The sequence below is a fragment of the Colossoma macropomum genome, unplaced genomic scaffold (assembly GCF_904425465.1).
Source record: "Colossoma macropomum unplaced genomic scaffold, Colossoma_macropomum, whole genome shotgun sequence".
Taxonomy (NCBI): Eukaryota; Metazoa; Chordata; class Actinopteri; order Characiformes; family Serrasalmidae; genus Colossoma; species Colossoma macropomum.
In genome coordinates this window covers 15,146,464-15,163,929 of record NW_023494792.1, presented here as the reverse complement: position 1 = coordinate 15,163,929, position 17,466 = coordinate 15,146,464, and the positions used below count along the sequence as shown (strand labels likewise).

The 17,466-nt window shown below is 39.5% G+C and overlaps 1 protein-coding gene across 1 annotated transcript; it reads right to left on the bottom strand.

Annotated features, from left to right (window-relative positions):
* Positions 1-572: 572 nt before the first annotated feature.
* aass (aminoadipate-semialdehyde synthase) lies at positions 573-16,287 on the bottom strand. The gene is made up of 24 exons (XM_036576165.1): positions 16,002-16,287; positions 15,185-15,415; positions 14,696-14,872; positions 14,400-14,484; positions 14,078-14,145; positions 13,652-13,798; positions 13,469-13,547; positions 13,169-13,296; positions 12,289-12,437; positions 11,853-11,975; positions 11,408-11,519; positions 11,082-11,141; positions 10,712-10,779; positions 7,690-7,811; positions 7,294-7,423; positions 6,664-6,774; positions 6,398-6,506; positions 5,999-6,139; positions 5,534-5,701; positions 5,095-5,190; positions 3,270-3,385; positions 3,088-3,176; positions 2,810-2,986; positions 573-2,197 (listed from the first exon to the last, which is right to left on the bottom strand). The coding sequence occupies exons 2-24, from the start codon at positions 15,401-15,403 to the stop codon at positions 2,079-2,081; spliced, it is 2,793 nt and encodes a 930-aa protein (XP_036432058.1). The 5' UTR covers positions 15,404-15,415; positions 16,002-16,287; the 3' UTR covers positions 573-2,078.
* Positions 16,288-17,466: the final 1,179 nt, after the last annotated feature.

The following is a 17,466-nucleotide window of genomic DNA, read 5'->3' as shown; positions in this document are numbered from 1 at the left end:
TAAAGAAATAAGGAAGGGCCAGCTTTAAGAAAACAATTACAGCATTAAGACTGGGGCTTTTGCTTTGATGACCAAGACGACAACTATATGGAGTTATGGCATAATCCGTTTCAAGAATCGTTCCATAATTATTTCTATGTTCTAATCCAGTCTAAGACGCAAAAGGTTATGCGCATTTGCAGGGAAATATAGGTCAAATGGCCAGACACCGTCTTGACCAGAGTGTATCGTTACCTTAATTTGCATTTTTGACTTTTAATAATTACAAACCCAATTATCCTGAGCTTGGTGGCCTACTTAATGACGACTCACCAAGTGATCCACACTGGGGGCAAACAAGACTGCTTCTGTGACTGTTACTGTGTGATCAATATAAGCTTGGTTGTTTAAAAAAAATGTATATATATATATATATATATATATATATATATATATATATATGTGTGTGTGTGTGTGTGTGTGTGTGTGTGTGTAGAATTTAAAATGTACAAAATATATTAAATTTTCTATTAAGATGCATGGTTCAACTGCTGTATTAGTACTTGACACAGGCCATCAAAAAACAAACAACATTCAACTTTGTACATCCTTTTTATGCAATTCAAAAAGTTGAAACATAGACATATGCATTTGAAACAAATACATGAAGTCTGTTTTTTTGAGAAGGTGACAGAAAAGTAGAGAGAAGACTGTAAATTAGTGAACATCAGAACAAATCGAGGGCATTTTCAAGAGATCTGATTACTGAGGCCTACATTTTTTCCAATTATTATCCTCTAGTACTGTTGCACTGCACAGCCTTGTGTGGATTTAAAATAGAAGTGCAAGAGCAGAGAAAACACAAAAATGTACAGAGCTCAAGGACCAATCGAGAAACCCTGCTCTACGCCTAAAGAGAAAAATAAAGATGACCGTAAGTATAATTTAGGATTGTCCTGCATAAGGCGGACACACTAGAAACAGATCTCCAATCTCATAATGCCAATTTTGGTGAGTCTGTGGGTGTGCTGATCATATGCAGGTCACCTGCCTTTACTATTTCTGAAGAGAGTAGGCTCTACTGAAGAAAAGGCACTGAGCAAAAGAGCCCCTGTAGCTGAAGCATATTCAGTATTTTATTGGGTTTGCAAAAATTTGGCAACAGATTCCATTATATGGCCTATTGTGTCTTGCAAGCAATCATTTTTGTTGGTATGTCAGCATCAATCCTTTGCGTTTCCTTTTCATTAAATTGGGCCTCTCTAGTTAATGATAGGTGTGAATGATGGACTTATGGTTAAGACCAGCCTAAGTTAGTGTTTTTCCTTTATCTTAAATAAAGGATCCCATTAATAATTTTAAATGGACAAATCCCATTAATGGAACTGCTTTATTCCCCAACCTCAAACAGAACCCATGCTACTGTGTTCTGTCATGATTAGTTTATCAGTTTGACTCAAATTAACCGTCATCTCCACGAGAAAGCTTGGAGAAATTACCCCAAGCAGTATTTTTTACAACAGATAAAAAATGATTTCTGTAAACAATGAGTTCTCAGGACTGGTCCAGTTGACATGTTACATTAAATGCAATGGTAAGGTAATCCAAATATTCCATAAAGTGCTTCAGTACGGCAGACGGCCCCCAATCAACAGCATTTCTATTTATGTACTGTAGTGCTTAAATGGCATGAAAAACTGTAATGAGTTTTAAAAAATGTCACATATATTAGACAATTTCAAATTTCAGATATGCACTGAAGAACAAGTACAAAGCAACATAATGACAGTCAATAAAACCGTTTCACCATGACATCAGTGGGCTGCACTAGTGTGACTTTCTCCTCTATACCTACCAGCCCATGCACTTCAGTAGCTTCTTACATAAAAGCAGAAAACAAATAAGAAAATAGATGTTTGGAGAATACTCGTAGTGTTCTTGAGTTTCAGTGTCAACAAGTGTTTTCTCTCACGTATTTTACATATTTATACTTCAACAAAACATCTATGTACTTTAAGGCCTGTCAGACAATCAATTTCTCTCTTGCTTTCTCACTGTCTCTGAATTAATGCAGGCCTGAACAGAGTGTATGAAACTGATTACTCTGATATAGTGCTTTTGGAGATGACCTGAAGGCCTTCCTCCTGAAGTCTCTTCAGAACTGGGCCATAGATATTCTTCATCAATGGCATCACAAGTCCTTTAGTGTTCAGCTCACCTGCGAAAGCAAGACATGACCACCTTACATTTCATTACAACTAAAGAATGGTCAATTTAATGTGAAATATTACCGCAGTCAGAAAAAAACTTAAAAATAAAAAAAGCAGATTTTCATCTGACAGCAATAATGCTGAATAATGCTAGTACAAGCTGTTTTTTCACCAGGGGGTACATTCATCATGAAATTATCACAAAGCATAAAGAGCATTTTGAATGTTCCCCCTGCTGAAAAAATACAGCATTGACAGTTAAAGCGTAAGGCTGGTTAACGACATAGGGCATGTTTCGTTTGAATTTGATGGTTCAGCTGGTCGATCAGCGTGACTGTACCAGCAAAAAGTATGTTTTCACCAAGTCCATCTGGATGTCCAGCCTGTCAACCACCTTGAACATCAAAGACCAGCTTAGACTATCTGAAACACCAACTAGAGACGGTCTTAGCTTAATTTTGATCCACAAGTACTTGAAATAAAATCTCTTAACATTAACATAAAGTTTATTTGTTAATCTAATAAAGTTATTATTTCAGAGATATGAGTTTTTTTGCACAGCAATTTTTAAGCTGTTCTAGTATCCGTAGCTGTGGTTTACACTGTTTGTGGTCACTAACCATTGAGCAGCATACGAGCTGCAATAGCTGCAGGGTATCCCACTGTTTTGGCCATGGCTGAGAAGCCATTGGGGTCCCCATAGACCACCAGGCTCATGTGCTTCATCTCGAGTTCGCCAGTTGGGTGCCTGATGCCAACATCATTCCTCAAGATGATCATGTCTCTCTCACCTTTATCTGTTGGAATAGAAAAACAGAATCCAAACTATTTAGCCTTTGTTCCCAGAGAGAGACAATGCTTCTGCACGAGACCAATGGAACTTTTTACGGGTGTTTACCAAAAGAGAGCTTGGCCTCCAGGTGCTTAGTGAGGGATGCCAGGATGGTGCCAGCGTGTGGCACAGGCTCGTGATTCAGCATTCCAAGCCTGTTAAAGTGGTACAAATATAACCCATCTCAGCCTGGATTAAAATATCTACACCAAATTCCAAGAAGAATGTTAGCATTGTTCACTACGCACCATCTGAGCGTCTGCATTCTGAACTCATCTCTCCCTATCTGGTTGAACACAGCTTCCTCAAAGGAGTCATTGTTAACTGAGGAGGACAGGCCAAGCTGCTTGCACAGGAGCTCTTTCTGTATGCAAGAAGGGGAAACATGATTAAAATTACAATATACTAATAACACACACATTTTCTAAAACTTCCTTCTGGGTGACAGGGAGTCCATCCCAGCTGTCATTGGGCAGAAGACAGGATACACCCTGGACAGGTTCCCTGTCCATTGCAGGGCAGACAAACAGATAGACATACACATTCACACTCACAATCACACACACATTTACTCTTGGGGTCAATTTAGCGTGTCCAATTGGCCTGACCGCATGTCTTCGGACTGTGGGAGGAAACCGGAGTACCCAGAGGAAACCCACACAGACACAGGGAGAACATGCAAACTTCACACAGAAAGGGCCCTGGTCACCTGGCCGGGAATCGAACCCAGGCCCTTTTTGTTGTGAGGCGACAGCGCTACCCACTGCACACCATGCCGCCTAAACAAATAACACAAACAAATTTTCAATAACCAAAAGAGGTCTGTGTATTTGATACTGTGTCCAGTAGTAAAACCCCTGTTGACTGACAAGAAGAAGGCTTTCATTTAGGCTTTGCATGTTTTGATCGCTATGTCATTAAGACTGAAAACAGAAGCATGAGAACTGCAAAATTATTATAATTCCTACACCCCTCTCCCCTCCACCCATGAAACTAAAGCTTGTAAAAAATCTTATCTAAATTATACAAGACTAAGAATCCACAAAAAGATTTTTTATGCTCATCATTAAAAGACATCAATGTATAAACAATGCATATAACACACTATGTAAGAATATAAAAATTACAGATTACTAATGACCAGGGGTCGACACTTCCTACTGTCCGGGGCCACAACATTTCAGATTTAGGCTACTACATATAATTTATTTATATTTTTATTTATCAAACTACCAGACCACTTAACCATTTATAAACATTCACCATTAATTACATAATAACTTTGCACCCTCCTGCACAACACCCAGAGCCTCTATGGTTGGACATAGAACTCAAATCAGTCCTCCAACTAACATGACAGCAAGTGACAACTTCTTTATAGAGCTCTGAATATTCTGTCATAGTCTGCTGAGGGCTGGGTTATTAAAATAATAACAATATTAACAGTAATAACAATTACTATCTGTGGCAGTGCTGACAATATAAATTAATCAGATAGTGATGACTACAAAAAAAAAAATTAGTTAGAAAGTTGAGTTAAAGAAAGAATTTGTGTGGCTGGAGAATGACTGAGAAGGTACTAATGTTTTGTTGAACATAATGAAAAAAAATGTAGTGGTTGTTGGAGATTTGTTAACGAAAAGCAACACCTGACTAGTTTTTGGTACTGCAAGATGCTTGTTAACTTAAATACTACATAATGCTACATAAACATGTTCCTATAATTCTATCAACAAATTAATAATTTTGGCCACAAGACTCATTGCCGCAGTGGCCAGAGTGGCCAAAGCAGATCTGTCCACCCCTGCTAACGACTCAAAGCTGTTAGACAGCTGTTAGAAGCTTCACTTCATTGTCTTTAACTAAAGCCTGCTAAAGCTGTAATAAATCCTGCAAGAACTAGCCATAACCTTTTTTCACACACAATCAAAAAACTGGTACAGAATATGGTAATAAGTAATAACTAAACAATGTCTTTAAGTGAATCTGGACAGGAAACAAAACACTCAGCATGAGCCATGCAACTCTATATATTACAATGACTTATAATTGTTAAGCAAATTAAGTGTGTACCCAAGAGACAGGGCTGGCTGTCTGTTCCAGCATTGGGCAAGGGTCTGTGTTGATAAGTCCAAGTTTTACAAAGCTGCTCATTGCACTGGAGAAGCCCTGCAGGAATAAGCACAAACAAATACAGAAGTGTACGGCAAGTTTTATCCAGGCCATCACACTTTTTCTCATCTGTTATAAAGGGATGAAAGCAGACTAAAAAAACTTCCTGCAAGTTAATGAAGTCAAATATAATTGGTTTATATGAGTCAAACTGAACCTGTCAAACCAGTAACAGCAAACATGGTTATGTGGCAGCAGAGGTAAACACTGCTTACGCTAGTATTGTAGTTATAATCAGGTTAACATGATTCTACTTGTTGCTAATATGCATCATTCTGTAATATATGTACTGAAAGTTGCTCCGGTGTGGAAGATCTTGCAGAAAAGTTGTTTGGGGTACCCTGAAGCGCAGAGTCCCTCTGATTACTGTGTGTGCAGACTCTATGCCGTAAGCCTCAGCGTATTTAGTGCTATCGCGGTTGGGAAAGCCCTCCAGGTTAAAACCTGGCAGGAATTCCATGGGCGTTGTGGCTTCCAGTAGAGAACCACCAGGGGGAACATTGATCACCTGAGAAAGGAGACAAAAAGCAAACATTTCGAGAAGTTTCAGCAGTCCACCACGGATCACTAATAAAAATATCCTTGTGTGAGAACACAGGTCACAGTTAACATTCAACAGAGATACTGGTATATATATAATATATAATATATATATATATATATATATATATATATATATATATATATATATATATATATATATATATACACACATATGATGACCCTGACAAAGGAGATGTCAATAAAAGAAAATGTAAAGGCAGCAATATTGTCCTATTTGCTTTTCGTTTCATGCATTCATTACTTGGTTGTCTTTGAGGTAGACAGCAGGGCTGATGGTATTAAGCAACACTCCATATGGACTCCAGCTGAATTTGTAACGCAGTGGATTTTCAGAACACTCTGGTGCAGGAATACCACCACAGAAGGAGCTGTATGACTCCACCTGTGTGAGAGAGCATACACAAAAATACATCTGTGAATCGGCAGCAGTGCACACAGAACACAAAAAGGCTAAAAGGCTCGTCTTCCTCCAGGCTATCAAGAATGAGTGAAAATGAACATGCAAGATAAAGTGTCAATATATTGAGCCAAGTCATATGTCTCCCACGCATGCTAATGATTCTACCAATGGCGATATCTCACACCATCACACATATCCATAAACACACATGACGAGTGAACACAAACACACAATACCTACAGTGCAACCGTCTGCCTTGGCCTGGTCGATGCACTCCATGGCCAACATGTGATCAATGCCAGGGTCCAGGCCCATCTCATTGACTATGGTGATGCCAGCCTCTTCAGCACTGGCAAAACATCCAATCACGATACAGCAATGTCAACAGATCAGTCAATGAGAAAGCAGCCAATAGGAACGCACACTGAGGCTAGTCGAGTTATTTACTTGTCAAACAACATCAGAAGACGACTTTAAATGATGTTTACAGCTTGAAACATACTAACCTTCTCTCAAGTTCCTTCATGGCTGGACTCAGGTAACTAGCTGTCACCAGGTTCACCTTCTTCGTGATGCAATGCTTAGCCACCAGAGGATGACAGTTATAAGGTAGCATGCTAAACACAAAAAAGCATGAGAGTCTGATTGCAATGTTGCTCCACAAATTGTTTAGAGCAAAATAATATGAGGTACGGCTAAACAATATATTGTTTGTTAATTGTTATTGCATGTTAATGATGACCGTTACACTAGGAGGCTGCACTAAGCAAATGAGCCCTTTAACAAAACATTTTTATTGTGTGCTGTTAGCATTCTGACCAACACTGGACTTTCCGTATGAGCTTCTGTGCTTGGTTTTGATTCATCAAGACAGTCAGGTGAATACCATACCTAATAATTTGGTTAAAATAATTTGGCCAATCTTTTTTCATATCTGATTAACGGTTCACCATTGTGTCTTTATTATACTGTAAGACATATTGCAAACACAATATGCAGCAATATCACAGAAATATAATACCAATTTGGTATTTTGGTCATCTTGTGCAGCTCTAACGTTAAGGAACCAGATTTAGAATACGTAATGGGAAAAGAAAGTCAGAGCTTTGTGTTCATGACATGGGCAGCCTTCATGCCTGATGACAAGGTCATGGTCTTTCACCAGAGACTCAAGATGGCCTTCTTGGCTGGTCACATCAAGCATCACAGGTATGGTGTTAGGGTATTTGGCAGCCAGTTCTTCAGCTTGGCTCAGAAGCACGCTAGCTAAAACAAGACAGTGAAAACAGCCACAAGAGAATTAGTTTAAGATTTGGTGACTAAAAAAAAACAGTGTGAGACTGGTGTCAAAACACTAAAGACTCATATGGGTCCACACTAATTATTGAAGTATTTACATTGTAGTTACACAGTAATTACTGAATAATTAATTGTAGTTATGAATAATACATGATGAGACATAACTGAATAATAAGCCTTTTTTTAAGGGGTTAAAGAAGCCTAGTAGGATTTCTGTGGCTGAAAGCACTTACCCACTGTGACCTGAGTGCCAGCATCCCTGGTGAGATACTCAATGACTGGCCCAGACACATAGCCAGAGCCCAACAGCAACACACGCTTCATCCCGATTTTCTTCAAGATCTGCTCAGACTCCCTGCGAGCCAGATGGTACAGCCATTACTACTGATACACACACACACACACACACACACACACACATTCTACAGCATGAAGTGATAAACTACTGATTAAAAGACAAAGAGAAAAAAAGAAAAAACACAAACACCACTGAAAGCAGGGGAAGCAAACACATTGATGGTCTTACAATCACATTATGCTAAATTGGGATTGTATACTTAAACACACATACATTACTGAGCAGATCAATTGTGCTTCAATTAGAATTTGTAATTTCATAATAAACAATTTGCAATATACAAGAATGAGGATGTTGGCATAAAGCTGGGTTTCAATGGATCATTGGCAACAATTTTATTAACACTTAAGATTTGGACTAAAAACTGAACTGTTTTTAGACTACACTGCACTGTAAATCCAAATGTTTAGGTTCAAAACACTTTTCTGTAACACTTAAAATGCATCGGAGGGAGAAAAAGAATGTAATTCAATCCTGTAACAAATCAGTGTGAGCACTCACTCACATTGTGTGATGTGATGTTGTTAGCTGTGTATTTCCTCCTGTGGGGCAGTACTGTGTTTGAGTAGTTTGAACGTCAGACTTCTTTTAGATTATCATCTTAAAGTGAAGTGCTTCAATTAAAATAGCTCATTCTAAAGCTTTTAAAGATTTTAAAAAAGAATAAACGCATTAGATCGACATTAGACGATACTCAAGCGTTCAGTATGAGTATCACAAAAGAAAAAGTGGTATCATGCCATCTCCAACTGAAATGCAATATAATTATTTTTGAAAATAATTGTTCACTTCTTTGAGATTGATGTTTATTTGATGCTGCACCAAGCTTTTGCCAGTTTTTGCTCAACTAAGAGTGTCAGTTTAACTGTGTTGTGTTTAAAGAGCGTTACAGAAAAGTGCTTAGAGCATTTAGATTTGCAGTGAGGCACTGTAGAGCAAGTTCAAGAACAGAATCAACAGCAAAAATTGAGCACTGAAGTTAGAGTTGGCACTGAGATCTGTGGTGATACAGAAGAAATCTGCCCCTCATTTAGCCATCAGTACTTTGTCACCATGGATGCTTTAATCCCACAGTGCTACTACAGGCTGCTAAATCAGCGTTTTAGCCCGACAGACCCTCGGGAGTCGATGTCAGCCAACCAGCCGTGTTTAGCCTAATTGGATTTGACACTGCACATGTGCACAAATGCAACCTAGAAGCCCTTAACCACTTCCTCAAGATTTGAGGGTAATGTTTCCTAATTACATAGTTGTAATTATCTGAACAGACACATTTACATAAATGTTACTCAACAAATCTATCAAGCTTGATTTTAAAGTCCTTCTATGATTAAATGGAGAGTAATATCAATGTAAAGCCCAACTACAATAAGCACACAACACGCTGAACACACACCAGACTGAGAAATCCAATCAATAATCACACAATTCCACTGATTTCTGGGACCTTATATGACAATGCACATCTACTGTATAAATAAAAAATGGAAGAATGGACAGTGCAGCCGAAGAGGCACCGTCAACTACCAGAAGCACAGGAGGGTTAGTCAAAAGCTTTTTGCATGCAAGTTGTTGGAGGATGAATTAGGCATCTAGGAAGAGAAAAAGAATAGACGGCCTTGTGGAGAGAAGCTATATACAAACAAAAGAGCTTCTTTATAGTGAAAAAGCTTACTCATTATGATGATTTATCAATCACTGAAAGAAATCTTTTGGATTAGATAGGTGTGAGAATTCATTCAGACGATTTTTGATCTCAGATGGCATTGTTAATACGTAAATTAACAAATATATGTCAGGCTGCATGCCAAAAATCAAGCTTAGAGATTAATGGAGCAGGAGGCAGATGTGGCGGCTGTGGTGAGAGAATGAGATGGTCTACCCATGACAGGACGCTCAAGCAGGAACGCTCTAGCCATGCAAGGTGTTAAGGCAATGAGGAAGGCAAACAAACCACACGCTGACCGCACTGTGCCTGAACAGAACAGACATGGCTGGATGTTAGTGTGGACAGATGGAGAAATAACCTTTTCTAGAAATGAAGTCAGGGGGCACTGCTATATCTGGTCATCACTACTAAATAATTTAAAATCACTAGTGTATACAAATTATCAGTATTACTCAATGCTGATTAACATGACTAACATAATAATAACAGAAATTTGCAGTTATACATTTGGCAGATACTCTTTCCAGTGTGACTTACAATGTCACAGAAGTAGGCGAATGCAGCATTAGGAGTCTCGCCCAAGGACTTCTACTGTTATAGCATGGTGTGCCTGCCTGCCTGTGCGGGGCATCAAACCCCAGTCTGCTGCACGGAGGGCACTAACCACACAAATGCTCACTCAAATCTTTTTCCAGGGGTAGAAAATGCTGTCAATGTTGTTTAAGCCCTATTAGCTATGCAAATGCCAACGGCTAACTATAAACCTGGTTACTTATTCAGCTTTGCATTAATAAGGTACATGTAACTACATCTAGATACAAAGCCCACCACCGTCTGAACTTAATGACCTGAATTGGAAGACACAAAACAGGCAAACCTAATTGAAATGAGCACATATGATATGTAGGCTACAAATGCTATTTTTGTAGGCTTTACCTGTCCTCTGGTCTTTGGAGATATCTTCATGTATCCAACATCCATGAAGTTGAAGTATAGTGTATTGTTTTCAAAACAGTTTCACAAGCAATTTTATGTCTTAGTGATAATAATCAACAAATCTGCTTTTATGTGACTTTTATGTTTTCTGATCTATCTGATCAAACATGACTTAGCTCTTGCATTTCAATTAGTTAAAAGACATCCTCCATTTCTATACAATAAAAAAAACTTTTGGCTTGGATTTGGCTTTTGGATTGATCACATATTAAAAAAAAACTATGTTCCTTACCTCCTCTCTCTTAGCTTCCCAATGTACTCAAACTTGGGAGTCAACTTTCCGTTGGATGTTATTACAGCCTTGAGGGAGACGTGCGTAAAATATTAACAAAAAAACAAGTTCATAAGATAGAAAATTTAACCAAAACCTGTTGAAATATTTTGTCTAAAATTAGTGACAAAAAAGGAGAAAGATCTAGTAAGCGTTTATTCAAAAGATGTCTACTGAACAATCTTCAGCTGGGAATAACTGCTAAAGCACATTTATATAAACCAAACCACAATACTGTTACTGTCTCACACAGTTCAATGTCAGACATAAATAAGACCTGCTGGTCAATTGGCTAGAAGAAAGTTTATTAGGACATATTTGCCACACTTACGTCTTTCACTTGAGGAGAGAAGTCCTCATCATCCAGTGGTTTGGTTGCATCTGAGGGCAGCTTGGGATAAACACAAAGTCAAAATAACTGAAAACCAACAGCAGAGCATGTGACATTAAGCAGCTGCAAGTCAGCACTGTTAATAGCAGGGCATGTGATGTTGAAGAGCTGAAGTTTAGCACTGTTAATTAACAAACCACGTTAAAAGTAAGGCTTAATATACAGAAACAAACCTGCCTCTATCCAGTGCAGCCTTCTCCAAAACAAACCAAACCAAAACTGATACAGATGAGTTTTATTACTTACCCTTAAGTACTAGATCTTACCATTTCCCAGATGTAGGGGAACAAGCGGTCACCAAAATACTCTGTAGCCTCAATGGGAAGTTGGGCAGGCAGGTTATCAATGGAGCACATGAGAATGCCATTTCCCTCCACACTAGAAAAAAGGACATGGTTGTTGAGTGAATGTGAAATACATGAATGCTGTATACATATATATTCTTAAAAAAATGTACAGTTCTAGGAAAAACCTTTAATTGTTATACACCTTTATCATGTGAAGATTCTTTAGACTTCCAAAAAAGATTCTTCCTACTCATATGTCTCATTTACAAAAAAGGTAAGTGATCGTTTAAGAAATCAAAAGTCGTTCTTCTATGGCTTCACCTTTTGCCACCTTTATTTTTAAGAGTGCAGAAGTATATTATATCCACACTCTCTATAGCTTAAGGGCTTTCTGATACCACAAAAAAGACACTCAGTGCCATACCTGTCATGGTCTATGTGCTGGTTGGGATCATACATACAGAAGGGCTTCTCAATGGTGGTACACTCTGTCATGAACTCAATGGAGCCGCCTGTGTCTGCAGAAATGTCGCATATAGCCAAGAACCTGGAGATGAGCAAGAAGAAGAAAAGAGAAAAAAAACATTTCATATGGAGTATGCTTTCAATAAGCTCAGATTTGCATAGAGTTTAAAGTGTGCATTTTAGGTAATGGAGGATTACATAAGGCTCATTCTGCACACAACTTGAAGACCAAACACTGTAGAAGATATGCGCATCCAAGGACTTCTCAACAAGTTCACAGCCTTGAGCTGAAGGAGCTACACTGATAACTGCTAATATTCATTTTTTAAACAGCAGATAATACCACATTATTATACAGTAATTCAGAAGCACAGTAATCACAGTAAAAAGCTCACTTGTGTGGCAGTTCAGGCCGGCCCTCAGTGGCAGAGGCTGAAGGTTTTGAAGGTTTCATGAGTTTCTGTGCGTCCAGTCGCCTTAGCAACCTAGGAGTGTGTCGTTCCCAGTAAATGCCGTTTATCAGACAGGTTGTATAGGGTGCAACCTTTGAACATAAGGGGCAACATTAGTTTCTTTCTTGGACTCTCTTAATGCAATGTGATGCAGCTCACATTTTAAGCTGCCCTCTCAAAAAACAAACTCAAAATGAACGAGTGCATCTCCACTGGGTGAGAAAATCTTTATCATTACATGATCTTGAGCTCCAATATCCAAGATCTCCAAGATAATCTGTAAGCTGCTCTTTAAACTCACAACTCAGCTCATTGAATCAAAGCATGACAAAACAGGCAGGTCTCTGAAAATAGGCCAGTATGACTTTGTCTGACATTTCTTTCAGGAGAATTATAGAAAAAAATTGGAGGCATCTAATAACCAGCAGTTTAATGTTCCCTATAAGTAGTTCCCTAATAGTAGATTAAATAAAAGTACATTTGACTAATAAAGACACAAAAACTATAAAGAAAAGAAGAGCATTTTAAGTTTCTAGATGTTCCTGAACCTGACTTTCCCACAAATCAGTCATTTGGAGGTTGGCATTTGCTAAACAAAACAGGCCTTAGAGACTAAACCAAATAACCAAACAACCAAATAATCAAATAATTTTTTACAAGTGACTACAAGTTACAAGAGGAACATTTACTTTACAATGACAAAACTGCACGACATATATTTACTTCATTTTTCAGCACTTTCATTCATCCCTAGCTTTGTGGACCATTATCTCAGAATCAGCAAAAGCATAAAGTCTTTCAAATCTGTGGTGGTAGTACTCACGCTGGATCTGAAATGTGAAGTGTAGAGTTCAGGATGGTGTTCATACTCAAAAGGATCATATACGCCATCGCTCTTTCGAATGAGATGGTGGCGTCTGCTGATCACCGTGCCATACACTTTGGTGGGGTCTGCAGTTACATCAAAACATCAACAAACTATATCCGAAAAGCATAGTTAAAACACAGGAAATGCATGCATGCATACAACACAACTTAAGGCCCCCTTGTCACTCATACAGAGAAAAAATAGAAACACTACACATTCATATTACAGGGAATAAAATAGGAGGGGTGGTTGTACCTCCTGACTCAGAGACCTCTTTCATTTCATGTGGCTCCACATATTCACATGGAAGCTCATTGAAAATGTCTTGTGCACCCTACAGAAATTGATTAAGAAACAGAAGATTAATAACTGATTACTGTCCATTTTACGTTCACATTGTATTTAATGTACATTCTTTGCATTTTCAGTCAGTTTTACCTTAGATACATTGCCAGTGCCAGTGAACACAAACGTGAGTGGACCAATGGACTTGGGCATGAGGCCAAGTGCTACCTCATAGCCACAGTCCCTTACAGCTTGGATAGCTTGACTGACATTCCTGTAATTGTGTGCCATTCCAATGTGCTGTTACATTATCATCAGAAAAAAGAGACATGTTAAGCACCCTGAAATCCACATCATATTTACAAATTATAAAAGTTTATTCTTGGTGGCCTTGGACAAAATGTAATGCTTTGAGAACAAACATTTTCCACAAAAAGCTCCAAAAATAAAAAGCAGCTTTTGTACCAATGAAAGCAATATTCTCTGCCATTTTTGTAGAGTGACACTGTCTGGCTTTCTATATGAAAACAAAAAACAAAACAAAATAAGAAAAAAAACATGGACGAAAGAAATGCATACCATAAAGGGAGTGTGGTGCCCAAGGGCGAGGAAACGCAGACCCAGACCATGTAAAATATTAATCATCCCTGCAGGAATGACCAAAAATTAGTTGAAGAGGTTAGACATACAGCAGCCTTTCCCAGAGCCATATTCAGTACCAGTGGCTATTCTCTTTTTATCATCTGAACAAATTGTGCAGCACAAATCACGATAAGTAGTCCACAGAAACTTTCACAATTTGGCAAGCTACATTCATGGACTTTGATAAAGGTCACCACCTGAATTAAGTAACCTCCCATAGGATACTCTCGTATTCTTACACAATGTGCATTTTCTTTACCTGCAACACCAGCCCACTTTCCGAATGCAACAATTCTGAAACCATTCTCGTCCACCATTTTTTCATAGTCAATGAGCCGCACATTCTGTAAAGAGAGAACTAAAGGTGAAACACCTGCTCATGCTTCCTTACTTACCATTCCTTTAGCAGAAAAAAAATAAATTGCATTTCAAGAATTCTGAAGGGGAAAAAACACCTCCAAAATGTTTTGGGCGAAGTTAAGTCTGCTTCTAAATAAAGTGCATTGGGACCACATACAAACCTAAATATTGGAAAATTATTCCTCAGAGCTTTACCTTTTGGAGGATATCATCTAAAAGTCCCATGTTAGCCTCCTGGGCTTTGATGGTGTGGGAAAAGAAAGCGTAGGTTTTATCTGGGAGGACTTTGTCTTCTGGGGGTCTCTTTACACCGACAATGAGAGAAGCCTCTGAGATGTCATCCTGTAAGATGGCTCCTGCTTTCTCATAGTACTAAAAGAAAGACGTAAGTGTGAGTCAGATTTCTCCTAATTGCACATGTTCAAATGCGCAACTTCTCTTTTTAAAACGCTTTCTAGTTTTTTTCAGGTGTTTCGGCTGAAAAGTTCAGGAAGATTTTTTAATACCCGACATTAACTTACGGTTTTCTTAACAAGAAAACTACACTGGCTATTCAAAACTTATAGACCTTAATGATTTGAGAAGATGTTGGTCATTAAACTGGAATAAACTGGAAACAGCACTTACAGCGATGACTAACATATTGTCTTGGTCATCGTGACTGTGAGGACCCTGCTTACTCACTCTGTCGTGGATGGCTCTCCTGTTGGAGGGCTGCACCAGGACTTTGTAACCTGCTGCAGTGATTTCCTTCACGTGCCGGGGAGCAAGGGGTGCTCGCCTCTCCCATACGTTGACGTCCTCACGCCGGATAGCCATCACAGACTTGTGATGGTGTGACCTTTGCAGGCTGCACTTGCAGCCTGTCAGCCCCCTGATTTGGTTTCTGACAAGTCGGAGCATGGCTTACCGAGGCTTTCGGGAAAAGAGAGTTAAAACTACAAATTTAATTTTAAACACCATGCAAATTAAGAGAGGTACAGCGAAAATTTACACAATGAAGCCTGTCAAACATTTTACACAACAGACGTGGGTTCAGTTTGCAAGGGAGAAGACTGCAGCTGACCAAAAACAACATTATTAACATTATCTCAAGTGCATCTTCCAGTCCTAGTGAGGAAGAACAGGAGAGATCTTGTTTAAAGGGAGTCCAACGTTTTAATATTTAAGCTTTCTAAATAGCAAGGACGTCTTAATGCACTAATCTTAAAAGGACATAACGTGGAGAGGAATATGACCACTGTCCCGAAATGCAACTAGAGCTAAAAAAAATTCGAGCACTTCAGTGCCAACAATCTCCCACCCGTCTGTAAGCAGCGAGTCTTCTGTAATTAGCCAGCATGCTAGCTAGCAAGGTGACGCGAGCTCATTAGAAATGAAGCAGACAGCAAGTATCCAGCTAATGTTGCATTAATTCTTCACCAGCTCGCCAGCAACAAGTGTTTTGTAGCCGTCGTCGTTGGTAGTAACAGAGCTAGGCAGTTAGCTTATCCTCACCTACCTGTTTAGTGTTTTAGTGTTCAGACTGTGGTCTCGGCTGAAACGTGACCCTCCTGTAATCTCATCAACAGTGTGGGGTGACTGCGAAGCAAAGGTGCACAGTAAGCAAAGGGCAACGTGGTGGTACTCAGAGACAGCGGCGGGTCTGCGGCTGACACCCAGGAGATAAATAGACAGAAACACCGCAGGACACACTCGTCTTAGGAAGGACAGACCGTCCACTCGTCGAACACGCAGCACGCGTGTACTAATGACAAACTTTGTGGTGTTCAGCTGTTGTGAAATCTGTAAAAATGTGGGTGTGTAACGTGAGCCGAGCCCATCTGCTGACCAATCAGAGCGCAGCTTCAGGATCTGCCTTCTGCAGCCCGCGTCGCACTCTTATGACTTCAGCAGGCAGGAGCGAGCAGACTGCACGCGCGTACTCAGCTCTCAGCTGCACTGTCTCCTCTCGGAAATACGGCACTCATTATTTCACACCAAGAGCTGAGGGTTCAGAGGCCCTACCGCTGAATTGCCCTCACTTATCTCAAATAAAGACTTTGATGTAGTATGTAAAACACGATCAAAGTTCCAAAACGTAAGCTTTACTCATCAGTCTCTAGTCTAGGCTGCAAAAGCAGCCTGTTTTACATTTACCGACTTATTTACATACACGCGCCTATTCAGCCTGCAGATGTTTAGCTCTGCATATTCATACTGAAGTTAAGAGTATTAAGAGTGAATAGGTCAAAAAAAGAAAAAAAAACCCCGCACACTACCATACTAAATAGTATGTCAAAAATACTACACCACTGCAAGTGCATTAATTAGCGTAGCATGTAAAGTATGGTAGTATGAGGTTTTGGCGGAAGTGTTTCTGCCTGGGCTGCTTTTTAAATAAGGCACAATATAAGGCTGCCAATCAGAACTTAGCTCATTTACATATATCAGTTTCAAAGGCGCAGTAACAAAACCATCGTGTTTAAAGCCAGGCATACACTGTGCGATTTTACAAATCTTATTTTTGATGACAGCTCACACTGTACGTTTGAATCGCCCCTCGTGTGCGGCCAAAGCCTGCGATTTATGTGCTCACACTGTACGAAAACACTCGGTCCGACTGACACGACGCGACATGGGTGCTCGCACTGCACGTGAAACGCGGACCCTACAGACGCTCTGTCTGCAATAAAGCTGTTTCATTCGAAACAACACGCTGCGCCTCCGATGTCCTGATCAAGACACTGGCTGCATCTCAACATAGTGCACTGCATATTAAAGTAGTGGCTCCTGCACCCATAAAGTGCATCACATGTCTAATAAATAGCCTTCTGAGGTTCAGCCATGTGTGCACAGTTCCGTACTGGACAAACAACGCACTATTTTGGAGTAGAAGCCAAAACACTACATAGGTGCACTACATAGTACACTACATAGTGTACTACATAGGAAGTAGTGGGCCGTTTGAGATTCAGCCGTTGACA